Here is a 26,733-nt window from a genome sequence, read left to right on the forward strand (position 1 = left end):
ATGTCACGGTCAGCCAACCAGGCTACTCACAACAGCTGTCCAGTAGTTTAAAATGTCCCGGTCATCCAACCAGGTTACTCACAACAGCTGTCCAGTAGTTTAAAATGTCATGGTCAGCCAACCAGGTTACTCACAACAGCTGTCCAGTAGTTTAAAATGTCCCGGTCATCCAACCAGGTTACTCACAACAGCTGTCCAGTAGTTTAAAATGTCATGGTCAGCCAACCAGGTTACTCACAACAGCTGTCCAGTAGTTTAAAATGTCATGGTCAGTGTTTTCAAGTTTGTATCCAAATTGATTAGTCAACAGGAATCGGGACTAATAAATCCAATGCAACAGCCTGTTTTACAAACGGTGGGCCTACCACATGAGCATTCATAAAATTCCATTGCAGGGGGTAGGCTACACCCCAGTAAGAACGCACCAATGTATTTTTTTTAGTCTTGTCCAGAACGGCCATCTTTAAAAAAATTACATTTGTGTTTTACAAACGGTATGGACATACATATATGGGCGTTCCTAAAATAAACATTCTGACAACACTGTATGGACACACATATATGGGCGTTCCTAAAAATAAACATTCTGACAACACTGTATGGACATACATATATGGGCGTTCCTAAAATAAACATTCTGACAACACTGTATGGACATACATATATGGGCGTTCCTAAAATAAACATTCTGACAACACTGTAGACCAGGGATAGGCACAACTCCAGTCCTCTGGGGACTGACCCTGGTTCTGTATCACTCAAAGATTGAAAAACAGACGCTGCTTTTGAAAGAAAACCCATCGTAAAAATACAGTTCTCTAATTATCAACAAAAAACGACTATTTTATTAGACTGTTGATAACTGGTAATTTACAGAAACATTGAAGGATATAAGATTTGATTTCATGGTGTTGATGAAAAAAATGACTCCAAAGCAAAAAGGACATGTCTAGTTTACAAGCAAATACAACAATGGATGTTCTGCAAATTATTTGGGCTTTTAAATATATTTTTTATCAAATTTTACATTGTTGACGATTTGTGCTTGTAACTAAAACCACATCAACATAGGTGTTTAAAATTATGTTTAAAAAAGTAGTGCTCACAACTTAATGGTACCAACTTCAAGGATATTAAAGGAGTCCCCACACATCTAAAATATAATGAAAATACTCGATCAATCATTAATTAGTGTTTTTAAAGAAGAGAATGTGATGCACAGCCAGAAATACCAGCGGATTTTCTAGAAGAGGTCACCCACACATTGGATTCTCAGCTAGAAGTACTGGCAGATTTTCTAGAAGTGGTCACCCACACATTGGATTCTCAGCTAGAAGTACTGGCAGATTTTCTAGAAGAGGTCACCCACACATTGGATTCTCAGCTAGAAGTACTGGCAGATTTTCTAGAAGAGGTCACCCACACATTGGATTCTCAGCTAGAAGTACTGGCAGATTTTCTAGAAGAGGTCACCCACACATTGAATTCTCAGCCAGAAGTACAGACAGATTTTCTAGAAGTGGTCACCCACACATTGAATTCTCAGCCAGAAGTACTGGCAGATTTTCTAGAAGAGGTCACCCACACATTGGATTCTCAGCTAGAAGTACTGGCAGATTTTCTAGAAGAGGTCACCCACACATTGGATTCTCAGCTAGAAGTACTGGCAGATTTTCTAGAAGAGGTCAGCCACACATTGAATTCTCAGCCAGAAATACAGACAGATTTTCTAGAAGTGGTCACCCACACATTGAATTCTCAGCCAGAAGTACTGGCAGATTTTCTAGAAGAGGTCACCCACACATTGGATTCTCAGCTAGAAGTACTGGCAGATTTTCTAGAAGAGGTCACCCACACATTGGATTCTCAGCTAGAAGTACTGGCAGATTTTCTAGAAGAGGTCACCCACACATTGGATTCTCAGCTAGAAGTACTGGCAGATTTTCTAGAAGAGGTCACCCACACATTGAATTCTCAGCCAGAAGTACAGACAGATTTTCTAGAAGTGGTCACCCACACATTGAATTCTCAGCCAGAAGTACTGGCAGATTTTCTAGAAGAGGTCACCCACACATTGGATTCTCAGCTAGAAGTACTGGCAGATTTTCTAGAAGAGGTCACCCACACATTGGATTCTCAGCTAGAAGTACTGGCAGATTTTCTAGAAGAGGTCAGCCACACATTGAATTCTCAGCCAGAAATACAGACAGATTTTCTAGAAGTGGTCACCCACACATTGAATTCTCAGCCAGAAGTACTGGCAGATTTTCTAGAAGAGGTCACCCACACATTGGATTCTCAGCTAGAAGTACTGGCAGATTTTCTAGAAGAGGTCACCCACACATTGGATTCTCAGCTAGAAGTACTGGCAGATTTTCTAGAAGAGGTCAGCCACACATTGAATTCTCAGCCAGAAATACAGACAGATTTTCTAGAAGAGGTCACCCACACATTGAATTCTCAGCCAGAAGTACTGGCAGATTTTCTAGAAGAGGTCACCCACACATTGAATTCTCAGCCAGAAGTACTGGCAGATTTTCTAGAAGAGGTCACCCACACATCTGTAATCATTTAAGTATTTAGTAATGATTCTCTAAAACTCGAAACCCTTGAAACTGGCACCTTGGCACAAAGTGTTATCAAAAATGAAAATGAAAGCCCATGTTGAGCAGGGAAAATTACAGTCATCTCAGCTCTAGTGTAGGGCTGGTCACAGATGGAATGGCCCCCTGTTCAGAAAGATGGGTAAAGGTAGGAGTTTTAGTTATGATTTCATCTAGTTACAGTTAATCTATTTAGATACAGTTTCAATAAATACATAATTACCCGTTCAACGGTTTGGGGTCACTTCGAAATTTCCTTTTTTTCCATAAAAATATACATGAAATTAGTTTATTCCAATTGTATCCAATTATATCCAATTGTTTAAAAATGAATAGGAAATATATTCAATAAGGTTATTATATTTTTTTATTTTTTTTATTTTACCCCTTTTTCTCGCCAATTTCATGGTGTCCAATTGTTGTAGTAGCTACTATCTTGTCTCATCGCTACAACTCCCGTACGGGCTCGGGAGAGACAAAGGTTGAAAGTCATGCATCCAACCCAAGCCGCACTGCTTCTTAACACAGCGCCATCCAACCCCGGAAGCCAGCTGCACCAATGTGCCGGAGGAAACACCGTGCACCTGGCGGCCCGCCACAGGAGTCGCTGGTGCGCGATGAGACAAGGATATCCCTACCGGCCAAACCCTCCCTAAACCAGACGGTGCGTCGCCCCACGGTCGCGGCCGGTTACAACAGAGCCTGGGCGTGAACCCAGAGTCTCTGATGGCACAGCTGGCGCTGCAGTACAGCGCCCTTAACCACTGCGCCACCCGGGAGGCCCACAAATAATGATTTTTAATTGAAATAATAATTGTGTCCTTCAAACTTTGCTTTTTGCTGCAATTACAGCCTAGCAGATCTTTGGCATTTTATAGTTGTCAGTTTGTTGAAGTCATTTGAAGAGATTTCACCACATGCTTCCTGAAGAACCTCAAACTAGACACTCTAATGTACTTGTCCTCATGCTCAGTTGTTCACCGGGGCCTCCCACTCCTCTTTCTATTCTGGTTAGCACCAGTTTGCGCTGTTCTGTGAAGGGAGTAGTACACAGTGTTGTACGCGATCTTCAGTTTCTTGGCAATTTCTCGCATGGAATAGCCTTCATTTCTCAGAACAATAATAGACTGACACGTTTCAGAAGAAAGTTATTTGTTTCTGGCCATTTTGGGCCTGTAACCCAACCCACAAATGCTGATGCTCCAGATACTCAACTAGTCTAAAGAAGGCCCGTTTTATTACTTCTTTAATCAGCACAACAGTTTTCAGCTGTGCTAACATAATTGCAAAAGGGTTTTCTAATGATCAATTAGCCTTTTAAAATGACAAACTTGAATTAGTTAACACAACGTGCCATTGGAACACAGGAGTGATGGTTGCTGATAATGGCCCTCTGTACGCCTATGTAGATATTCCATTAAAAATCAGCCGTTTCCAGCTACAATAGTCATTTACAACATTAACAATGTCAACACTGTATTTCTGATCAATTTGATATTATTTAATGGACAAAAAAAAAGAAGCTTTTCTTTCAAAAACAAGGAAATTTCTAAGTGACCCCAAACTGAACGGTAGTGTATAGACACGCATGACTGTAAATCACATTGGATTAAAACATCTACAAAATGGCATATATTACTATTATAAATAAATATAAATTAATTAATCTGAATACCTACCATTATGTCCTGTTCCAGATCCTTACATATCTGCCTCTGGAGAAAACAACAACAACACAGACAGCAATGTTATTGTTTTTACATTCAGACTCCCAACTAACTACAATCCTACCATGGCTTATGCCAGTAAAATGGGATTTAGTATTTTAACCCGACAATCAATTTGTAACGGCTATTGTCGAAAGGAGTGGACCAAAGGAGTGGACCAAAGGAGTGGACCAAAGGAGTGGACCAAAGGAGTGGACCAAAGGAGTGGACCAAAGGAGTGGACCAAAGGAGTGGACCAAAGGAGTGGACCAAAGTGCAGCGTGGAAAGTGTTCGTGATCTTTATTATAAAAAAAAAAACTCTCAAACAAAATAACTTGAAAGCAAACAGTTCTGTCAGGTAACACACTAAACAGAAAACAACACCCCACAAAACCCAAACGGAAATTCACTACTTATATATATGATCCCCAACCAGAGACAACGATAAACAGCTGCCTCTGATTGGGAACCACACATGGCAAAAACAACAAAGAAATAGAAAACATAGATTTTCCCACCAGAGTCACACCCTGACCCAACCAAACATAGAGAATAAATAAGGATCTCTGAGGTCAGGGCGTGACACAAATAGACATTAAGGACAGGGTCAAGCTGCTCATCACCTAAACATCTCCATAGAATAGAAGGACAGGGTCAAGCTGCTCATCACCTAAACAGCTCCATAGAATAGAAGGACAGGGTCAAGCTGCTCATCACCTAAACAGCTCCATAGTATAGAAGAACAGGGTCAAGCTGCTCATCACCTAAACAGCTCCATAGAATAGAAGGACAGGGTCAAGCTGCTCATCACCTAAACAGCTCCATAGTATAGAAGAACAGGGTCAAGCTGCTCATCACCTAAACAGCTCCATAGAATAGAAGGACAGGGTCAAGCTGCTCATCACCTAAACAGCTTCATATAGAATAGAAGGACAGGGTCAAGCTGCTCATCACCTAAACAGCTCCATAGAATAGAAGGACAGGGTCAAGCTAAACAGCTCCATAGAATAGAAGGACAGGGTCAAGCTGCTCATCACCTAAACAGCTCCATAGAATAGAAGGACAGGGTCAAGCTGCTCATCACCTAAACAGCTCCATAGAATAGAAGGCCAGGGTCAAGCTGCTCATCACCTAAACAGCTCCATAGAATAGAAGGACAGGGTCAAGCTAAACAGCTCCATAGAATAGAAGGACAGGGTCAAGCTGCTCATCACCTAAACAGCTCCATAGAATAGAAGGACAGGGTCAAGCTGCTCATCACCTAAACAGCTCCATAGAATAGAAGGACAGGGTCAAGCTGCTCATCACCTAAACAGCTCCATAGAATAGAAGGACAGGGTCAAGCTGCTCATCACCTAAACAGCTTCATATAGAATAGAAGGACAGGGTCAAGCTGCTCATCACCTAAACAGCTCCATAGAATAGAAGGACAGGGTCAAGCTAAACAGCTCCATAGAATAGAAGGCCAGGGTCAAGCTGCTCATCACCTAAACAGCTCCATAGAATAGAAGGCCAGGGTCAAGCTGCTCATCACCTAAACAGCTCCATATAGTAGTTGGCCGTCTGCAGGTGATGATGGTCACACACAAACACAGGAGCCAGAGTTAATTTAGGAGGGGGAACTAACTCACCCCGGGTTTGATCTTGAGGTTATTCAGGTGGCGGGCTCTACAGGTGTACTCCTCTAACTACTAACTACACTAGTAACTCACCCCAGGTGTACTCCTCTAACTACACTAGTAACTCACCCCAGGTGTACTCCTCTAACTACACTAGTAACTCACCCCAGGTGTACTCCTCTAACTACTAACTACACTAGTAACTCACCCCAGGTGTACTCCTCTAACTACACTAGTAACTCATCCCAGGTGTACTCCTCTAACTACACTAGTAACTCACCCCAGGTGTACTCCTCTAACTACTATCTACACTAGTAACTCACCCCAGGTGTACTCCTCTAACTACACTAGTAACTCACCCCAGGTGTACTCCTCTAACTACTAACTACACTAGTAACTCACCCCAGGTATACTCCTCTAACTACTAACTACACTAGTAACTCACCCCAGGTGTACTCCTCTAACTACTAACTACACTAGTAACTCACCCCAGGTGTACTCCTCTAACTACTAACTACACTAGTAACTCACCCCAGGTGTACTCCTCTAACTACTAACTACACTAGTAACTCACCCCAGGTGTACTCCTCTAACTACTAACTACACTAGTAACTCACCCCAGGTGCACTCCTCTAACTACTAACTACACTAGTAACTCACCCCAGGTGTACTCCTCTAACTACACTAGTAACTCACCCCAGGTGTAGGTCTTCAGATTCTTCAGGTGACGGACTCTGCAGGTGTACTCCTCTCCGCTGGCTGGTGTGAATCCAACACTCTTGGTGAGGTGGAACTGCCATCCCTGTTCGAAGGCCAGGTCTGTCTGCTTGGCGTCGGGGATCTCCACACCGTTCTTCAGGAGCTGGATGCTGATGTCAGGGGGGTGGAAGCCACTCACGTGACAGATCAGGGTGTTGTCCTTCCCATGTTGCCCTGGGTTACGGCTGTACACCTGCACCTTGGGGGGAGCTACAGGGGGAGGAGGGAATGGTACAGTCAGGCTGGTCACATGATTTTACATGAATTTTTCAACATTCTAAACTTCAAAATCTCCTTGGTCATGTGACCCAACTGACTTCAAACAAGGTTCAGAATGTCCTCTGACTATACCTTCATATCGCACACTCTGATGTTTGTCTACTTTCGTCTCACATGCTATTAGACTTAAATCCGTAAGCTTTTGCAGGCCTTCATTTTACATGGGTGTTTACAAAAATGTTTTTGAAGTTAAACAAAATGTTCCAACCTCCCCAATAACTATCTTTCACCTGGACACTGAAAAGATCCGCAAGTGGCTGTATGGCTCTGTCACTGTCAGACATGCGCAGAGCAGACCGAAAAGGGGAAGAGTAGCTCGACTTGAACCACAGGGGTTTCTCTGTAAAGAGAGAGTAATCCTAAAGCCACAGACACACCCCTTGACTTTCAATTGGCGCCGTTGTTGACCTGTATGTATTCTCTCCTGATTGGTCTCTGTGGTGCTTAGCCAATGGGAACTCCATCTCTCCTGATTGGTCCCTTTGGTGCTTAGCCAATGGGAACTCCATCTCTCCTGATTGGTCTCTGTGGTGCTTAGCCAATGGGAACTCCATCTCTCCTGATTGGTCTCTGTGGTGCTTAGCCAATGGGAACTCCATCTCTCCTGATTGGTCTCTGTGGTGCTTAGCCAATGGGAACTCCATCTCTCCTGATTGGTCCCTGTGGTGCTTAGCCAATGGGCACTCTGTTGCCGGCCCCATCATAAAGGTTTTTACACCGCCTGTCAGTCTGACTGACGTGCCAGAGGTACGAGGATACACCTCCTCCTTTGGATTTATGGGTAACAAATATTTCCAAACACTTTGGATCCTTTTGTTGGACAGTTAGAAGACACAATGCATCAATGCAACAACATGTTTTGGGTGGGGGATGAAACTGTCACTTCAGATTTTTTTCTTATTAAAGTCTACAACCGCTCTACATTTATTCACTCTGTGATAGGGTTGGATCCTATATGCTATTTATTTATTTTTTTGTCCTGTAAATAGTTCAGTGCCTATAATTTAGGCTGTGTGTAGAATGGGGGCATGAAGGAAATTACCTATACTAGATTATAGTGATAAGGAAAACAGCATACAAATGTGGCTTGTGTATTCATTTGCCTATAAACTAATCAGACTTCCGTTACCATGTGTTCAGTTCAGCCATGTGTTCAGTTCAGCCATGTGTTCAGTTCAGCCATGTGTTCAGTTCAGCCATGTGTTCAGTTCAGCCATGTGTTCAGTTCAACCATGTGTTCAGTTCAGCCATGTGTTCAGTTCAGCCATGTGTTCAGTTCAACCATGTGTTCAGTTCAGCCATGTGTTCAGTTCAGCCATGTGTTCAGTTCAGCCATGTGTTCAGTTCAGCCATGTGTTCAGTTCAGCCATGTGTTCAGTTCAACCATGTGTTCAGTTCAGCCATGTGTTCAGTTCAGCCATGTGTTCAGTTCAGCCATGTGTTCAGTCCAACCATGTGTTCAGTTCAGCCATGTGTTCAGTTCAACCATGTGTTCAGTTCAACCATGTGTTCAGTTCAGCCATGTGTTCAGTTCAGCCATGTGTTCAGTTCAGCCATGTGTTCAGTTCAGCCATGTGTTCAGTTCAACCATGTGTTCAGTTCAGCCATGTGTTCAGTTCAACCATGTGTTCAGTTCAGCCATGTGTTCAGTTCAACCATGTGTTCAGTTCAGCCATGTGTTCAGTTCAACCATGTGTTCAGTTCAGGCCTATGATTTCAGAGTTCAAACAAAGCCAACAACTGCTTCCTGTGTGCCACTGATAAAGAACCTGGATGTGGCCCAAAGACTGACTGGGTTAGTCACTTTATTTAACATGTTTATAGTCTTTTGACAACAGTGACGGCAACTAAGACAATTTATAATATAACCCAATGGACGGCTAATTCGTCATTCATCATTGATATGATTTATAACATGTTACACTTTGTTTTGTTTTTAGATGGAATGTTTTGCCAACGGTGGTTCCATGTGCTGTAACTAGGAATGAAGATAAGAGTTCAACAGAGGTAAGATCACAAACAGGAAGTGCAGTCTTTGTTGTTGAAAATGTCTGCTGTACCTCATCCACACTGAAGAGGCTCTGACATGTACATCCACCAGGGATAAAGAGGAAGTTAACGCTCTGACATGTACATCAACCAGGGATAAAGAGAAAGTTAACCAGGGATAAAGAGGAAGTTAACCAGGGATAAAGAGGAAGTTAACCAGGGATAAAGAGGAAGTTAACCAGGGATAAAGAGGAAGTTAACACTGTGTAATGTACATCCACCAGGGATAAAGAGGAAGTCAACCAGGGATAAAGAGGAAGTTAACCAGGGATAAAGAGGAAGTTAACCAGGGATAAAGAGGAAGTCAACCAGGGATAAAGAGGAAGTCAACCAGGGATAAAGAGGAAGTTAACCAGGGATAAAGAGGAAGTTAACCAGGGATAAAGAGGAAGTCAACCAAGGATAAAGAGGAAGTCAACCAGGGATAAAGAGGAAGTTAACACTGTGTAATGTACATGAACCAGGGATAAAGAGGAAGTTAACCAGGGATAAAGAGGAAGTCAACCAGGGATAAAGAGGAAGTCAACCAGGGATAAAGAGGAAGTCAACCAGGGATAAAGAGGAAGTTAACCAGGGATAAAGAGGAAGTTAACACTGTAATGTACATCAACCAGGGATAAAGAGGAAGTTAACCAGGGATAAAGAGGAAGTCAACCAGGGATAAAGAGGAAGTTAACCAGGGATAAAGAGGAAGTTAACGCCGCAAAACATTTCGTACTTATTAGAAGTAAAATGTCTGTTGACATGATGAAAAAGTTTTAAAGGTCTACAATTTCTGTTTAATTTGTCAACATTACATTTTTATTCATTGATTTACTGGCCACCATTACTGTGGTTCCCTGTTCAGTATATGTATTGTCGAGCCTACCTCACTCTCCATCCCTGTCCAGTCTACCTCACCAGCTCACCCTCCATCCCTGTCCAGTCTACCTCACCAGCTCACTCTCCATCCCTGTCCAGTCTACCTCACCAGCTCACTCTCCATCCCTGTCCAGTCTACCTCACCAGCTCACTCTCCATCCCTGTCCAGTCTACCTCACCAGCTCACTCTCCATCCCTGTCCAGTCTACCTCACCAGCTCACTCTCCATCCCTGTCCAGTCTACCTCACCAGCTCACCCTCCATCCCTGTCCAGTCTACCTCACCAGCTCACTCTCCATCCCTGTCCAGTCTACCTCACCAGCTCACTCTCCATCCCTGTCCAGTCTACCTCACCAGCTCACTCTCCATCCCTGTCCAGTCTACCTCACCATCTCACTCTCCATCCCTGTCCAGTCTACCTCACCAGCTCACTCTCCATCCCTGTCCAGTCTACCTCACCAGCTCACTCTCCATCCCTGTCCAGTCTACCTCACCAGCTCACTCTCCATCCCTGTCCAGTCTACCTCACCAGCTCACTCTCCATCCCTGTCCAGTCTACCTCACCAGCTCACTCTCCATCCCTGTCCAGCCTACCTCACCAGCTCACTCTCCATCCCTGTCCAGTCTACCTCACCAGCTCACTCTCCATCCCTGTCCAGTCTACCTCACCAGCTCACTCTCCATCCCTGTTCAGTATATATATTGACCAGTCTACCTCACCAGCTCACTCTCCATCCCTGTCCAGTCTACCTCACCAGCTCACTCTCCATCCCTGTCCAGTCTACCTCACCAGCTCACTCTCCATCCCTGTCCAGTCTACCTCACCATCTCACTCTCCATCCCTGTCCAGTCTACCTCACCAGCTCACTCTCCATCCCTGTCCAGTCTACCTCACCATCTCACTCTCCATCCCTGTCCAGTCTACCTCACCAGCTCACTCTCCATCCCTGTCCAGTCTACCTCACCAGCTCACTCTCCATCCCTGTCCAGTCTACCTCACCAGCTCACTCTCCATCCCTGTCCAGTCTACCTCACCATCTCACTCTCCATCCCTGTCCAGTCTACCTCACCAGCTCACTCTCCATCCCTGTCCAGTCTACCTCACCATCTCACTCTCCATCCCTGTCCAGTCTACCTCACCAGCTCACTCTCCATCCCTGTCCAGTCTACCTCACCAGCTCACTCTCCATCCCTGTCCAGTCTACCTCACCAGCTCACTCTCCATCCCTGTCCAGTCTACCTCACCATCTCACTCTCCATCCCTGTCCAGTCTACCTCACCAGCTCACTCTCCATCCCTGTCCAGTCTACCTCACCATCTCACTCTCCATCCCTACTTTGGACTTATTAATAACATGACTCTTGTACTTTGCCCTTTTCCTTTATGGTTGATATTAACGACAAAAAGGAGATATTATCTGTCTCTCTCCTATCGTGTACCGCTGTTAAATACTGTGGGAAAAAAAAAAACAGGGAAAATAAGTACTTATTAAAAACTACAAAATACTATAGATAAATATTAAAGAAAAGGGTAAACACAACACTGGACTGAACCCCCTAACTGTCAAAATAATAATAATGTACAACAATTTAGAAGATACATGACCAGAGGTTATGCAATATGGGTGTATATCTACTGCACGCTTCTTAGGGACCAAGGAGTTATTGACATTTAAAACTATGAAAAATGTATGTTGCACTGTGTGATTATAGAGTACACAAACAAGAGTGTGCAATATAGAAGGGTAGTCAGTGGACATTCTGCACCTTGCTTGAAATCAGTTGTGTCACATGACCAAGGAGCTATTGACATTTGAAAGTTTGTGAAAAATTCATGTAAAATCATGTGAGATAAAAATGGACAAACTAAAGGGTGTTCAATATAGAAGAGGAGTTGGTGGACATTCTGAACCTTGTTTGAAGTCATTAGGTCACATGACCAAGGAGATATTGAAATTCAAATGTAAAAAAAAAGTTTGAACTTTGTTTACGCTCCCTAACTAACTAGGACTACAACATTTTGCTCACATTTCCACATGTTTATTCGCTTTGGAAAGCGAATTCATGTCAAAATCGTGAAAATAAGACCTGTGCAATGTTGTTCTGCTATTTTTTCCAACATCATGACACTTATTTGGAGTCTGTGGCTCAAGTGGTTTGAAAGCTATTGAGGTTTGAAATCGCGAATAGCCGTTGAAAATCGAACTTGAAACTGTCTTTACCTCGGTAAACTATTATGACCCCCTCTATGGAATGGGAAGACTCTCACAAACACGTTTTGCACCTATTACCTCCCCCATAGGTGTCATGACTCTTCAACACATACAAAACGAATGGAAGTATGGAGGTAGTTTTGTGCCTTACAAAAATAAGGGGTTAAATGATATATAGATATAAAAACAAACACTTCAAAAACCTTACGATTTATTTTTAGACTTTTTTGCCATTTAAGAATGTTATTCAATGCGTATATATTGGCACTAATAGTAAACATCAAATTCAATATTGTATCAAGTAATAATAGCTGCCTAATACTTTGTTTATTGTTTCCTTAAAACAATGTTAAGGAAATATCTGTTTTCACGAAGGTCATGGGTGACAAAGACAATCCCTTCAATAATTATGACAAAGTGATAAACTCTTAACCTCTTACATTCTTTTGCGTTTATGAACCCCAGGAAGACGCAGAAAGCGATCACGGACAAAACAGTTTTCATGATTTCTTTCCAAGGCTGAAAAAATATAAAACTGCGACAAACAAAACAGACTTTGCAGCCGGTGTCTGAAGAAAGCAAAATATATATTCTTCGTGATATGTAGTAAAGCCGCACCCACTTCGATTAATGCGCCAATTGAAAATCGTACTTCACAGTTGCTATGCAGGCTTCACCTCTCGATGTTTCTCTAGGTTGATCCAGGGTCGTCGCTAGTTAATACAGCCACAAAGTCATAATCATGGCTAAACCCCACCCATTTATCTGATTTTAAACCCAACCGTAACCACAGTTGCTATTAACTTTGTGCCTAACCTTAAATTGAGACCCAAAAAGTTACAGGGCTAGAAGAGAAACAGCTTTTGTGAAATGAACGTGAGAATTTACTTTTCATAGCAGGTTAGGAGAATTTGGATAAGGTTTGGAAAAGGGTTTGCTGAAATGCAAAAGAAAAAAAACATGAATTTGACAAAAGCTGTATCCCTTCTAGCCATGGCAGTCTGTTACAAAGTTGACGCAATCTTCCTTTTACCAGTTACAATGCTGGACATGCATTGCATTGAGACAAAGTATGGTAATAAAGTATAGTGTATGATCTGATATGTCAACATTGTGTCATCACCCATTATAATGCTGTAGACTACTCCTCTGCACACATTGCCTACCTGCCTTGGCAATGTGAGTAGCTTATTACAAGCACATTACTGATTAAATGATGAATAGAACTTATCAAAACGGACTTTTGAACATGACTGAGTCGATCACAACAAGTTCTTACAGTTAAAGAGACATTTAATCAAGAAATATCATAAAAAGTGCAATTTTTTGGTCCCAATTATTTTTTTAAATATTTTTTTTAAATTAAAAATATTTAGTCAAATAGTTGTCCAATGTCAATAGTTTACCATTTATTTATTTAATCAAACTGAACAGAAAAGTGTTGTATAATACACCGGAAAGACAGAATATATCTTCTTTTTTTTTTTAAGTAATGAAAATACAGTTCTCTACTTGGCAAAAAATGTGCCTGTAAAAAGACCCCATTTTGTTTTACTGTTGATAATTGGGTCCGTTACAGGAATGTTGAAGGATAGACAGAAGATGAGATGTTATATTGATAAATGACTTCAAAACCAAAAATGAACGTTGATATTTACAGGTCACACAAATACATATCACATGGGCTTCCTCGAAAATAATTTGGGCTTTAAAAATTAAAATGCTGATCAAATATCATTCTTTATATTACACTGTTGCTTATAGCTAAAACCACATTCAAATAGTGCAAGTTATGGAGTTTGTTTATTTATTGTTTATTTATGAGAAAAAGTGGTCAAATCTAATGGTACCAATTTCAAGGAAATTAAAGTTTTTTTTTATTTTATCTAAAAATAAAATACTTGATAAAAGCCTTTATTGTTTTGAAAAAAGTGACTTTGATTGAGGATGTTCATCAGAAGCTGTGCCATTTGTCAATTAAAAATAGCTTGCCCCCCCAAAAAAAAATCTGAACAATTTTGTGTGTAAGTGTTTTAGTAATGATTGTCAATTCAAAACCATTGAAACTGGCACCATGGCAACAAAGTGGTACCAAAAAAACAAAAACTAAAAAAGCCCCAGTTTGTCATCTCAGCTCTAGTGAAAGGCTGGCACGGATTGGACAACCACAGATGGAATGGCCGCCTGTTAAAGAAAGAAGGGTAAAGATCTAGTTAGCTACAGTTCATGTAATTAGATACAGTTTTAACAAATAAATATAAATTAATTAATCTGAATACCTACCATTATGTCCTGCTCCAGATCCTTACATATCTGCCTCTGGAGAAAACAACAACAACACAGACAACATTGTCATTGTTTTACAGACTTCCACAAACTATATGTCTACATGAAATCAGTCTCTTACTGTAACTAATGACTCATCAATTGGTATCTAAATCAATGACCACATAATGAACCTAGCTCTCCAGGGCCCTGTCCAGCAAAAAAAGCCCTGTACTTCCTCCCTAGACACTTGTGGAGATGTGAGAGGATAGGCCAGTCAGGTGTACTCCTCTAACTAAATCAGTAACTCACCCCAGGTATACTCTTCTAACTACACTAGTAGCTCACCCCAGGTGTACTCCTATAACTACTAACTAAATCAGTAACTCACCCCAGGTATACTCCTCTAACTACTAACTAAATCAGTAACTCACCCCAGGTATACTCCTCTAACTACTAACTACACTAGTAACTCACCCCAGGTGTACTCCTCTAACTACTAACTACACTAGTAACTCACCCCAGGTGTACTCCTCTAACTACACTAGTAACTCACCCCAGGTGTACTCCTCTAACTACACTAGTAACTCACCCCAGGTGTAGGTCTTCAGATTCTTCAGGTGACGGACTCTGCAGGTGTACTCCTCTCCGCTGGCTGGTGTGAATCCAACACTCTTGGTGAGGTGGAACTGCCATCCCTGTTCGAAGGCCAGGTCTGTCTGCTTGGCGTCGGGGATCTCCACGCCGTTCTTCAGGAGCTGGATGCTGATGTCAGGGGGGTGGAAGCCACTCACGTGACAGATCAGGGTGTTCTTATCGCCAAAGTTGCCAGGGTTACGGCTGTACACCTGCACCTTGGGGTGAGCTGGTAGAAATGCGAAAAGAAACCGCCATAGGGAGATTCATAGGTTTTCATTAGTTACAAGTTTTATTATTCCATTTGCAGATATTGGAATACATAAATATATTCCTTTACATTTCACACAGGTAGGTTTAACAGTATAACTTTAGACCGTCCCCTCGCCCATACCCGGGCGCGAACCAGGGACCCTCTGCACACATCAACAATAGTCACCCACGAAGCATCGTTACCCATCGCTCCACTTCAAGGTCTCAGAGCAAGTGACGTCACCGATTGAAACGCTATTTAGCGCGCACCGCTAACTAAACTAGCCGTTTCACATCCGTTACATAGGCTATACATTTTATCAAAGTTATTTAAAAGTAAAGTACACTTGGGGACAAAGGACTGTGAGTTATCAGACATTATTATGGCTCGAGCCAATACTGGCTGCCAAAGACAGCAGCCATTTCATTAAAAGTGAAAGTAAAATCTGGAGGGGATTACCAGCCATAACAAAATGTGGCGTCATGTCAATGTCGGGCTATACCAGGTAGGCTATAATATAACCTATCCACTGAAACAATCACTTAACGTTATATTTTTGATCAGGTTAAAAACGTTACATTAACTTTACATTATGTGACATCACACTTCTCACATCAATTTACAGGCATGTCAGCAAATAGTTGAGGATTAAAATTCAATGATTAGGATGTTGAAATAATGATTATCTAGCAAAAATGGCAAAAGGTTCATGCAAATTATTTAGCTAGGGCTCGAGGTTGTGGTGTCCTTCCTCCCACATGACATGACAATGTAGGGTTTACAAGAAACAGTACTTAATAAACAAACCAAAAAAACTACAAAAAAGTTATACGTTTGGTATTTAAATAAATATCCTAGTAAAAAAAAACGTCAAACTACAATATAAACAGCGTACAAACAAACTGATGGTAAGAAATCGATAAAGACGTGCATTTCCAAACGTTGCGTTGACTTTATAAAACAAGATACTTACATTCTTTGGCCTCCACAGCGCTGTAAATGAGCCCAAGTACAACGATTGACAGAATAGACTTCATATTTGGTGTAATTCGGAATTATTCGTACTCAAATAAAATAGAGAATGGAAAGATCCGTCTGCCTTTGCCTGGCTGTGGAAATAACCTAACTGAAAGTAATTGTAATAGACTGTCGTATCAATGCTCTCCAGGACCGCCTCCTTGTTTTTAAAAGCCAATCAAAAATGGTAGATTTCTGTTGTTAGGCTAAAGAAAGCCGCACAGGTTAAATAGTTTATTGGGGAGGACTATGGTCTGGAAATAACCTGAAATCCAGGTGAGTTACCTTAATAGCAATTTCGATGTATGTCATGAGATATTATTATTTGACCATGCTGGTCATTTATGAACATTTGAACATCTTGGCCATGTTCTGTTATAATCTCCACCCAGCACAGCCAGAAGAGGACTGGCCACCCCTCATAGCCTGGTTCCTCTCTAGGCTTCTTCCTAGGTTTTGGCCTTTTTAGGGAGTTTTTCCTAGCCACGGTGCTTCTACACCTGCTTTGCTTGCTGTTTGGGGTTTTAGGCTGGGTTTCTGTACAGCACTTTGAGATATCAGCTGATGTAAGAAGGGCTATATAAATACATTTGATTTGAAATTTGATTTGATCATGTTATTTCACCTTTGCATCCATTTTGAGAATAAAAAAATATAGAATAGAATAGATGTTTGGCCATTTCAATATTTTGTGTCTCCATTGATCTAATTGTATTTGTATTTATTTAACTTTTACTTAACTAGGCAAGTCAGTTAAGAACAAATTCTTATTTACAATGATGGCCAAACCCGGACGACGCTGGGTCAATTGTGCGCAGCCCTATGGGATGTGATACAGCCTCGAATCGAACCAGGGACTGTAGTGACGCCTCTTGCACTGAGATGCAGTGCATTAAGACTGATGCGCCACTCGGGACCCCAAATGTATAATACACATACACATACCTCTTTTAATTAGGGTTTTTGTTTTGAATTTTGGCATAAAGTTGAGCATTGTCTACTGAACCGCTTTAATAGTTCCCTGGAAAAAAAATGACCCTTTATCAACAGTTAGTGGTGTGTTGCGCTATTGCAGGTTTCACAGAAATCACGAGCCATGTCACATGACGAACGTTTACAAACCAAGCCGGAAGTGGAGTGAACTTACGCACGTCAACCGGAACAGCTGTGCAAGGGCCCCAAAACAGAAAACATCAAGACAGTATTTTAGTCTGAATTAAAGCTGGATCAAGATGACTACACCTGAAAAATACCCTAGGTCTTCTATTGAAGATGATTTCAACTATGGAACAAATGTTGCGACAGCGAGTGTGCAAATCCGGATGGGTAAGAGAAGACCCGTTGTAGTCTATTTACCTAGCTAGCCTAGCTGATGATGGTTGCTAACACGCAAGCTAACTAGCAATATTTTCAATATGTCTAGATCATGCCTTGCCAAATGAAATAAACGATGTGACATTTATCGTGGTGGCAACTAACTAAATGACAGAATCAAATACATCTACTGCTATAGAATGTAACAAAATAAATCATGATTTCAATAAGCCTACTTAGCTGTCTTATCTATTTATTCTCTCTCCCCGGAAAAGATTTCCTGCGCAAGGTATACACCATCCTTTCTCTTCAGATCATCCTGACCACGGCTACCTCTGCTCTCTTCATGTACTGTGACACTATCAAGGACTTTGTCCATTCAAGGTAAATTGTGAACTATTAGTAGGCCTGCGTAATTCAATGGGCATATCTGGGAAACACTGTGGTAGAAGGGTAATGAGGGTGGGTTTAATTTGTGGAACGTTCCAACAGGAATCTGTTCCCCATAAAAATCGTAAATAACAAGGCTGCCAACAAACAACGCATAGACAGTTGTATAGCGGCAGAATAAGATACCGGGTAGAGAGGGTGGGCTATTTCATTAAGTTTTTCACTCGCCACGTTTATTCCGAAAAAATATCTGTCCTCTCTCTGGTAGCCTACGGACAAACATGAAGAATAAGCTGCGTGGTGAGTTGATGCCTATTCGGCAACTAGTTAGCTAGGGGAATTGATCATGATACTTTTTATGCGTTGTTTGTTTGGCATCCTTGTACTTTACAAAGTTTTTGGATCAGATTCCTGTTGGAACATAACACAAATTATTACATGGGTAATGATATTGGTATGATAGATATTAGTAAATGATACCCACCTGGGTAGGTAATGATATTGGTATGATATTAGTAAATGATACCCACGTGGGTAATGATATTGTTATGATAGATATTAGTAAATGATACCCACCTGGGTAATGATATTGTTATGATAGATATTAGTACATTCAGATAGTTGAATGCGTACTCCACTAGGGATGTAACGGTAATGATATTGGTATGATAGATATTAGTACATTCAGATAGATGAATGCGTCCTCCAGTAAGGCTGTAATGGTAATGGATGAAGACCATCACAAAAAGAAAATAAATAACGCCCCCCAAAAAAGTTAAAATAGGCGTACATTAATTATTATTGGGGGGGGGGGGTGAATGTACGCCAATCCTCCACCCCCCAAATAGCCCTATACACCAGCATTGTGCATGTATTTATATACTGTAAGGAGACTTGTATTTTGGCTACCCGATGACATCAAATGACTATTATACTAATCTCTCCAGCCTGGGTGTCAGTCTGTTTCTGCCGTGTTGTCAACTCCTCATGGGACTTTCAATGGAGTATGCAAGGGACAAGAGTCCAACCAGATGTGCAATAGTATAATCTGTCCCAACACGCTTCCTGGTTGGCTTGGTTCTGACTCTCTCATTGGTTCTGTACCCCCTCCAGTCCAGCGGTTGTGTTGGTGTCAGCCATTGGCTCCCTGGTGTTGATCATTGCCCTGGCCTTCTACAGACATCAACACCCCATTAACCTGTACCTGCTTGCCGCATTCGTAAGTTCTGGTTTGCACAGAATGTGTCCCAAATGGCACCCTATTCCCTATATAGTGCACTACTTTTGACCAGGGCCCATAGGGTTCTGGTCGAAAGTAGTGCACTATATAGGGAATAGTGGCCCTGGTTAAAAGTAGTGCACAATGTAATGAGTTTGTTTAAGCTAACATTGTTTTCTTTCTCTCTTTCAGACTCTGTTGGAGTCGGTCTCTGTTGCTACCGCAGGTGAGTTCTGCCCTTTCAGACTCTGTTGGAGTCGGTCTCTGTTGCTACCGCAGGTGAGTTCTGCCCTTTCAGACTCTGTTGGAGTCGGTCTCTGTTGCTACCGCAGGTGAGTTCTGCCCTTTCAGACTCTGTTGGAGTCGGTCTCTGTTGCTACTGCAGGTGAGTTCTGCCCTTTCAGACTCTGTTGGAGTCGGTCTCTGTTGCTACCGCAGGTGAGTTCTGCCCTTTCAGACTCTGTTGGAGTCGGTCTCTGTTGCTACCGCAGGTGAGTTCTGCCCTTTCAGACTCTGTTGGTACTGCAGGTGAGTTCTGCCCTTTCAGACTCTGTTGGAGTCGGTCTCTGTTGCTACTGCAGGTGAGTTCTGCCCTTTCAGACTCTGTTGGAGTCTGTCTCTGTTGCTACTGCAGGTGAGTTCTGCCCTTTCAGACTCTGTTGGAGTCGGTCTCTGTTGCTACTGCAGGTGAGTTCTGCCCTTTCAGACTCTGTTGGAGGCGGTCTCTGTTGCTACCGCAGGTGAGTTCTGCCCTTTCAGACTCTGTTGGAGTCGGTCTCTGTTGCTACCGCAGGTGAGTTCTGCCCTTTCAGACTCTGTTGGAGTCGGTCTCTGTTGCTACCGCAGGTGAGTTCTGCCCTTTCAGACTCTGTTGGAGTCGGTCTCTGTTGCTACCGCAGGTGAGTTCTGCCCTTTCAGACTCTGTTGGAGTCGGTCTCTGTTGCTACCGCAGGTGAGTTCTGCCCTTTCAGACTCTGTTGGAGTCGGTCTCTGTTGCTACTGCAGGTGAGTTCTGCCCTTTCAGACTCTGTTGGAGTCGGTCTCTGTTGCTACCGCAGGTGAGTTCTGCCCTTTCAGACTCTGTTGGAGTCGGTCTCTGTTGCTACCGCAGGTGAGTTCTGCCCTTTCAGACTCTGTTGGAGTCGGTCTCTGTTGCTACTGCAGGTGAGTTCTGCCCTTTCAGACTCTGTTGGAGTCGGTCTCTGTTGCTACCGCAGGTGAGTTCTGCCCTTTCAGACTCTGTTGGAGTCGGTCTCTGTTGCTACCGCAGGTGAGTTCTGCCCTTTCAGACTCTGTTGGTACTGCAGGTGAGTTCTGCCCTTTCAGACTCTGTTGGAGTCGGTCTCTGTTGCTACTGCAGGTGAGTTCTGCCCTTTCAGACTCTGTTGGAGTCTGTCTCTGTTGCTACTGCAGGTGAGTTCTGCCCTTTCAGACTCTGTTGGAGTCTGTCTCTGTTGCTACTGCAGGTGAGTTCTGCCCTTTCAGACTCTGTTGGAGTCGGTCTCTGTTGCTACTGCAGGTGAGTTCTGCCCTTTCAGACTCTGTTGGAGGCGGTCTCTGTTGCTACCGCAGGTGAGTTCTGCCCTTTCAGACTCTGTTGGAGTCGGTCTCTGTTGCTACCGCAGGTGAGTTCTGCCCTTTCAGACTCTGTTGGAGTCGGTCTCTGTTGCTACCGCAGGTGAGTTCTGCCCTTTCAGACTCTGTTGGAGTCGGTCTCTGTTGCTACCGCAGGTGAGTTCTGCCCTTTCAGACTCTGTTGGAGTCGGTCTCTGTTGCTACCGCAGGTGAGTTCTGCCCTTTCAGACTCTGTTGGAGTCGGTCTCTGTTGCTACTGCAGGTGAGTTCTGCCCTTTCAGACTCTGTTGGAGTCGGTCTCTGTTGCTACCGCAGGTGAGTTCTGCCCTTTCAGACTCTGTTGGAGTCGGTCTCTGTTGCTACCGCAGGTGAGTTCTGCCCTTTCAGACTCTGTTGGAGTCGGTCTCTGTTGCTACCGCAGGTGAGTTCTGCCCTTTCAGACTCTGTTGGAGTCGGTCTCTGTTGCTACCGCAGGTGAGTTCTGCCCTTTCAGACTCTGTTGGAGTCGGTCTCTGTTGCTACTGCAGGTGAGTTCTGCCCTTTCAGACTCTGTTGGAGCCGGTCTCTGTTGCTACCGCAGGTGAGTTCTGCCCTTTCAGACTCTGTTGGAGTCGGTCTCTGTTGCTACTGCAGGTGAGTTCTGCCCTTTCAGACTCTGTTGGAGTCGGTCTCTGTTGCTACCGCAGGTGAGTTCTGCCCTTTCAGACTCTGTTGGAGTCGGTCTCTGTTGCTACCGCAGGTGAGTTCTGCCCTTTCAGACTCTGTTGGAGTCGGTCTCTGTTGCTACCGCAGGTGAGTTCTGCCCTTTCAGACTCTGTTGGAGTCGGTCTCTGTTGCTACCGCAGGTGAGTTCTGCCCTTTCAGACTCTGTTGGAGTCGGTCTCTGTTGCTACCGCAGGTGAGTTCTGCCCTTTCAGACTCTGTTGGAGTCGGTCTCTGTTGCTACCGCAGGTGAGTTCTGCCCTTTCAGACTCTGTTGGAGGCGGTCTCTGTTGCTACCGCAGGTGAGTTCTGCCCTTTCAGACTCTGTTGGAGTCGGTCTCTGTTGCTACCGCAGGTGAGTTCTGCCCTTTCAGACTCTGTTGGAGTCGGTCTCTGTTGCTACCGCAGGTGAGTTCTGCCCTTTCAGACTCTGTTGGAGTCGGTCTCTGTTGCTACTGCAGGTGAGTTCTGCCCTTTTGCTTGATGCTGATTCATCTTTTGAGACGTTTTTTCTTTTTAATTCAAAATATCCACCGCTTCTATATAAATTATATTCACGTCTCAATAAATAATCAATGAGTTAATCTACTGTGAGACACCTGTGACCTCATTAGTAATATGATTATTCATAGTTTATTATTCCCCTCAGGAAATATCGACTCCCCCCTACTGTGTTTCCATAGTAACGCCACCGGCTTCACTCCCTGCCTGCATCTGACATGGCATCCTATTCACTATATAGGGAATAAGGTGCACTAATTAGTGCCCTTTATAGGGAATAGGGTGCACTAATTAGTGCCCTTTATAGGGAATAGGGTGCACTAATTAGTGCCCTTTGTAGGGAATAGGGTGCACTAATTAGTGCCCTTTATAGGGAATAGGGTGCACTAATTAGTGCCCTTTATAGGAAATACGTTTAAATTTCAGAAGCAGTCCTCATTGTTTGTTCCCTCCTATACATTGTGAACCAGGCATGTGTTTGTGTTGTTGTCTCTGTAGTGACCTTCTATGAGTATTCCATCGTGCTCCAGGCCTTCTTCCTCACAGCAGCTGTGTTCCTTGGGCTGACTGCCTACACCTTCCAGTCTAAGAGAGACTTCAGTAAACTGGGAGCTGGGTAAGAGGCCTTAAACTCCTCTCATCTGAAAATAGCACCCTCTTTTTCAACAGTAGTGCACTATGTAGGGAATAGGGTCAGGGCTCCATTTTGGATGCAAACCTACCTGTTAGCTGCTCACTGCTACAGATATATTACCTATTTATTATAGCTGCTACAGATATATTACCTATTTATTATAGCTGTTACAGATAGGTAATATATTTATTATAGCTGCTACAGATATATTACCTATTTATTATAGCTGTTACAGATAGGTAATATATTTATTATAGCTGCTACAGATATATTACCTATTTATTATAGCTGTTACAGATATATTACCTATTTATTATAGCTGTTACAGATATATTACCTATTTATTATAGCTGCTACAGATATATTACCTATTTATTATAGCTGTTACAGATATATTACCTATTTATTATAGCTGTTACAGATATATTACCTATTTATTATAGCTGTTACAGATATATTACCTATTTATTATAGCTGCTACAGATATATTACCTATTTATTATAGCTGCTACAGATATATTACCTATTTATTATAGCTGTTACAGATATTACCAATGTGTTTTTAGAGGTTATTTCTAAACACTAAGTATGGTCTCAGGTTTGTTAGTGCTGTCTTGATGACAACGTCCACAGGAGCCACTAACACCGCTCCTTGATAAAGCTTCACCCACAACTGTATGGTTGTCAACTACAGACAGAGTGTATTAGGTACCTGCTGGTTGAACAGAATCTGAATCTTCACTGTGTTCCAGACTGTTCTCCGGCCTGTGGATCCTGATCATCGCTGGTTTCATGAAGGTGAGTTTCGTCCTTTTTACAGTTTCTGTTACCTGTTAAAATTCAGTTTTCCTTCAGGTAGTGGTTACTACAGTAGAGGTGGTTTCAGGTAGTGGTTACTACAGTAGAGGTGGTTACTACAGTAGAGGTGGTTACTACAGTAGAGGTGGTTACTACAGTAGAGGTGGTTACTACAGTAGAGGTGGTTTCAGGTAGTGGTTACTACAGTAGAGGTGGTTTCAGGTAGTGGTTACTACAGTAGAGGTGGTTTCAGGTAGTGGTTACTACAGTAGAGGTGGATACTACAGTAGAGGTGGTTTCAGGTGGTGGTTACTACAGTAGAGGTGGTTTCAGGTGGTGGTTACTACAGTAGAGGTGGTTACTACAGTAGAGGTGGTTTCAGGCAGTGGTTACTACAGTAGAGGTGGTTTCAGGCAGTGGTTACTACAGTAGAGGTGGTTTCAGGCAGTGGTTACTACAGTAGAGGTGGTTTCAGGTAGTGGTTACTACAGTAGAGGTGGTTACTACAGTAGAGGTGGTTTCAGGCAGTGGTTACTACAGTAGAGGTGGTTTCAGGCAGTGGTTACTACAGTAGAGGTGGTTTCAGGCAGTGGTTACTACAGTAGAGGTGGTTTCAGGTAGTGGTTACTACAGTAGAGGTGGTTACTACAGTAGAGGTGGTTTCAGGCAGTGGTTACTACAGTAGAGGTGGTTTCAGGTAGTGGTTACTACAGTAGAGGTGGTTACTACAGTAGAGGTGGTTTCAGGCAGTGGTTACTACAGTAGAGGTGGTTTCAGGCAGTGGTTACTACAGTAGAGGTGGTTTCAGGTAGTGGTTACTACAGTAGAGGTGGTTACTACAGTAGAGGTGGTTTCAGGCAGTGGTTACTACAGTAGAGGTGGTTTCAGGTAGTGGTTACTACAGTAGAGGTGGTTACTACAGTAGAGGTGGTTTCAGGCAGTGGTTACTACAGTAGAGGTGGTTTCAGGTAGTGGTTACTACAGTAGAGGTGGTTACTACAGTAGAGGTGGTTTCAGGCAGTGGTTACTACAGTAGAGGTGGTTTCAGGTAGTGGTTACTACAGTAGAGGTGGTTACTACAGTAGAGGTAGGTCATTACCACTCTTTTCAACATCCATTATCTCTTAATTTTGCATTCTTTTTCTTATAAGTAGTCATTCCTCATTAATGCCTTGTCAGTCAGTCATCCATCTATCATCCGTCCATTCAGACATCCTTAATCTATCCGTCAGTCAATCAATCCATCTATCCACTGTTTAATCTGAGTCTCCTCTCCCTCCTCCTCCTATTCTCCTCTCTCTTCTCCTTAACCTATCCGTCAATCAGTCATCCATCTATCATCCTTCCATTCAGACATCCTTAATCTATCCGTCAGTCAATCCATCTATCATCCGTCCATTCAGACATCCTTAATCTATCCGTCAATCAGTCATCCATCTATCATCCGTCCATTCAGACATCCTTAATCCATCCGTCAGTCAATCCATCTATCCACAGTTTAATCTGAGTCTCCGCTCTCTCCTCCTCGTCTTCTCCCCTCCCCCCCAGCTCTTCTTCCAGAACGACACAGTGGAGCTGTTGTTTGCTGGTGCGGGAGCTCTGTTGTTCTGTGGCTTCATCATCTACGACACCCACCTCCTGATGCACCAGCTGTCCCCTGAGGAGCACGTCCTGGCCTCCATTAACCTGTACCTGGACATCGTTAACCTCTTCCTGCACATCCTCCGCATGCTGGACTCCATGAAGAAAAACTGACCTTCTATTCCCTCATTTAGTGCACTACACACTATTACCTAGTTTAGTGCACTACGTTTTGACCAGGGCCCTGTATAAACGTAGTGCACAGTGAAGGGAATATTGTGTGGTTTGGGACTCGGCCCCCCGATTTAGGTGATCAGCTGCTTGGCTCACAGGGTGACTTGGGATCGATTCAGTTCTCAATCCAGTAACATGTTCTTGTAATTATTTATAAAATCCTCATAGAAAAGAAAATGGATATTTATCGATTCACCTCCATGAATTGAAAACTGATTTGCCCTCCATCTCTGATAGTCAACCCTGCTGTAGATCCTTCCAGTGATTGTGAAACATTAACCCCTGCCGTCTAAGTTTAACCCCTGGAGATAATATTATATTATAACCTGTGCCATTTTGTTTTTTAGCATTTTGGAACTGGCTGTGTTTTGGACTTAATGCTGTTTTTGTTCTTATACTGTTTATTATTCTGAATGTAAAACAAACAAAATAATCATATTTAATTGTGGGTTGCTCGCTCAGTGAATGATTCCTTTCTGAATATTCAGGCATACAGATTACAGAAGGTTGTGATGGTGTAAGAAAAAGCAGAACACATTTCTTAGGAAAGTACTTCGTTCTACTTTAGTTTTAACTTCCATCCCCTTCGCTTGCTGGTATACTGAATAAACTGGCCATGATCCTTCTAGAAAGACTTGAATAGTTGTCACAGTAAAGTTGTATAAAATACACTATTCTCCACTATTGACTTCACCAGAGAAAATGTATCACATAGCAACCTATTCCCTATATAGTGCACTACTTTTGACCAGAGGGTATGTCCCAAATGGGACCCTATACCCTATAGTGCACTACTTTTGACCAGAGGGCATGTCCCAAATGGGACCCTATTCCCTATATAGTGCACTACTTTTGACCAGGGTCCGCATCCCAAATGGGACTCTATTCCCTATATAGTGCACTACTTATGACCAGGGACCGCATCCCAAATGGGTCCCTATTCCCTATATAGTGCACTACTTTTGACCAAAGCCCTATGGGTCATTTGGGACAGAGATTTGATATGCCAGCAAACAGAGGGATCCTCTGGGACCAGGAAACATGTTCAACCAGTTAGCTGGTGGGCAGAACAATTGTACAGTAGAATACTACCACATCAGATGTCAGGAAAGGGAATCTGAAGAACACTACAGGTCTGAACACCAAGAGGTTTCCATTAGACATCATGTGAATACTAATGAAGAGATTTTACTAGGTTCTATATTCTGTTTCCTCAGTCATTCATGTATTAACAAACCTGCAAGTTGCAATACAAGTTGCCACGTGGAATGTAAAGTCGTTGTGCATCTATTCGGTGAACTGAATCAACTGGCAAGTATATATGCTTCGATTTCTTCATTAAATTGTAAAGTGGAGTGTTTTAGATTTTCATGTAGGTACGTCTGCTTCCTCTAACTCAGTAGAACCAGTTATACCACTAGACCAGGTGAACACTCACCTGTATAGAACCAGTTATACTACTAGACCAGGTGAACACTCACCTCTACAGAACCAGTTATACTACTAGACCAGGTGAACACTCACC

The 26,733-nt window shown here is 42.8% G+C and overlaps 3 protein-coding genes across 5 annotated transcripts; 1 reads left to right on the forward strand and 2 right to left on the reverse strand.

Moving 5' to 3' along the window:
• Positions 1-817: 817 nt before the first annotated feature.
• Positions 818-13,188, reverse strand: LOC109882533 (beta-2-microglobulin-like). The gene is made up of 4 exons (XM_020474641.2): positions 12,530-13,188; positions 6,626-6,898; positions 4,283-4,318; positions 818-2,729 (listed from the first exon to the last, which is right to left on the reverse strand). The coding sequence occupies exons 1-3, from the start codon at positions 12,591-12,593 to the stop codon at positions 4,305-4,307; spliced, it is 351 nt and encodes a 116-aa protein (XP_020330230.1). The 5' UTR covers positions 12,594-13,188; the 3' UTR covers positions 818-2,729; positions 4,283-4,304.
• Positions 13,189-13,449: 261 nt separating this feature from the next.
• On the reverse strand, positions 13,450-16,415 carry LOC109882534 (beta-2-microglobulin-like). 2 transcript variants are annotated; one of them, XM_031821575.1, is made up of 4 exons: positions 16,217-16,415; positions 14,947-15,219; positions 14,373-14,408; positions 13,450-14,273 (listed from the first exon to the last, which is right to left on the reverse strand). In XM_031821575.1, exons 1-3 carry the CDS (start codon positions 16,278-16,280, stop codon positions 14,395-14,397), a joined length of 351 nt encoding a protein of 116 aa, XP_031677435.1. In that variant the 5' UTR covers positions 16,281-16,415; the 3' UTR covers positions 13,450-14,273; positions 14,373-14,394. The 2 variants fall into 2 exon arrangements, 1 of the variants encoding a protein (XP_031677435.1); XR_004209467.1 differs by having other exon boundaries at positions 14,373-15,219; positions 16,217-16,372.
• Positions 16,416-16,439: 24 nt separating this feature from the next.
• Positions 16,440-25,775, forward strand: LOC109882532 (protein lifeguard 4). Of its 2 annotated transcripts, none has more exons than XM_031821573.1 (8): positions 16,440-16,536; positions 17,336-17,586; positions 17,850-17,958; positions 19,078-19,183; positions 19,376-19,409; positions 22,460-22,577; positions 23,348-23,393; positions 24,942-25,775. In XM_031821573.1, the coding sequence occupies exons 2-8, from the start codon at positions 17,493-17,495 to the stop codon at positions 25,146-25,148; spliced, it is 714 nt and encodes a 237-aa protein (XP_031677433.1). In that variant the 5' UTR covers positions 16,440-16,536; positions 17,336-17,492; the 3' UTR covers positions 25,149-25,775. The 2 variants fall into 2 exon arrangements, with proteins under 2 accessions (XP_031677433.1, XP_031677434.1); XM_031821574.1 differs by lacking the exon at positions 19,376-19,409 and adding an exon at positions 19,535-19,568.
• The last annotated feature ends 958 nt before the right edge of the window (positions 25,776-26,733 follow it).

The sequence above is a fragment of the Oncorhynchus kisutch genome, unplaced genomic scaffold (genome assembly GCF_002021735.2).
Source record: "Oncorhynchus kisutch isolate 150728-3 unplaced genomic scaffold, Okis_V2 scaffold3993, whole genome shotgun sequence".
Classification (NCBI taxonomy): domain Eukaryota; kingdom Metazoa; phylum Chordata; class Actinopteri; order Salmoniformes; family Salmonidae; genus Oncorhynchus; species Oncorhynchus kisutch.

What these genes read in the sequence shown, in the direction of transcription:
- LOC109882533 (XM_020474641.2), bottom strand. Translation starts at nt 12,593, where the DNA reads ATGAAAACTGTTTTGTCCGTGATCGCTTTCTGCGTCTTCCTGGGGTTC. An exon ending in GTTCATAAACGCAAAAGAAT is followed by an intron (nt 6,899 to 12,529) that starts GTAAGAGGTTAA and finishes CTCCCCCTGTAG; the next exon opens with CTCCCCCCAAGGTGCAGGTG.
- LOC109882534 (XM_031821575.1), bottom strand. Translation starts at nt 16,280, where the DNA reads ATGAAGTCTATTCTGTCAATCGTTGTACTTGGGCTCATTTACAGCGCT. An exon ending in CGCTGTGGAGGCCAAAGAAT is followed by an intron (nt 15,220 to 16,216) that starts GTAAGTATCTTG and finishes CATTTCTACCAG; the next exon opens with CTCACCCCAAGGTGCAGGTG.
- LOC109882532 (XM_031821573.1), top strand. Translation starts at nt 17,493, where the DNA reads ATGACTACACCTGAAAAATACCCTAGGTCTTCTATTGAAGATGATTTC. An exon ending in AAGGACTTTGTCCATTCAAG is followed by an intron (nt 17,959 to 19,077) that starts GTAAATTGTGAA and finishes TACCCCCTCCAG; the next exon opens with TCCAGCGGTTGTGTTGGTGT. An exon ending in TTCAGTAAACTGGGAGCTGG is followed by an intron (nt 22,578 to 23,347) that starts GTAAGAGGCCTT and finishes ACTGTGTTCCAG; the next exon opens with ACTGTTCTCCGGCCTGTGGA.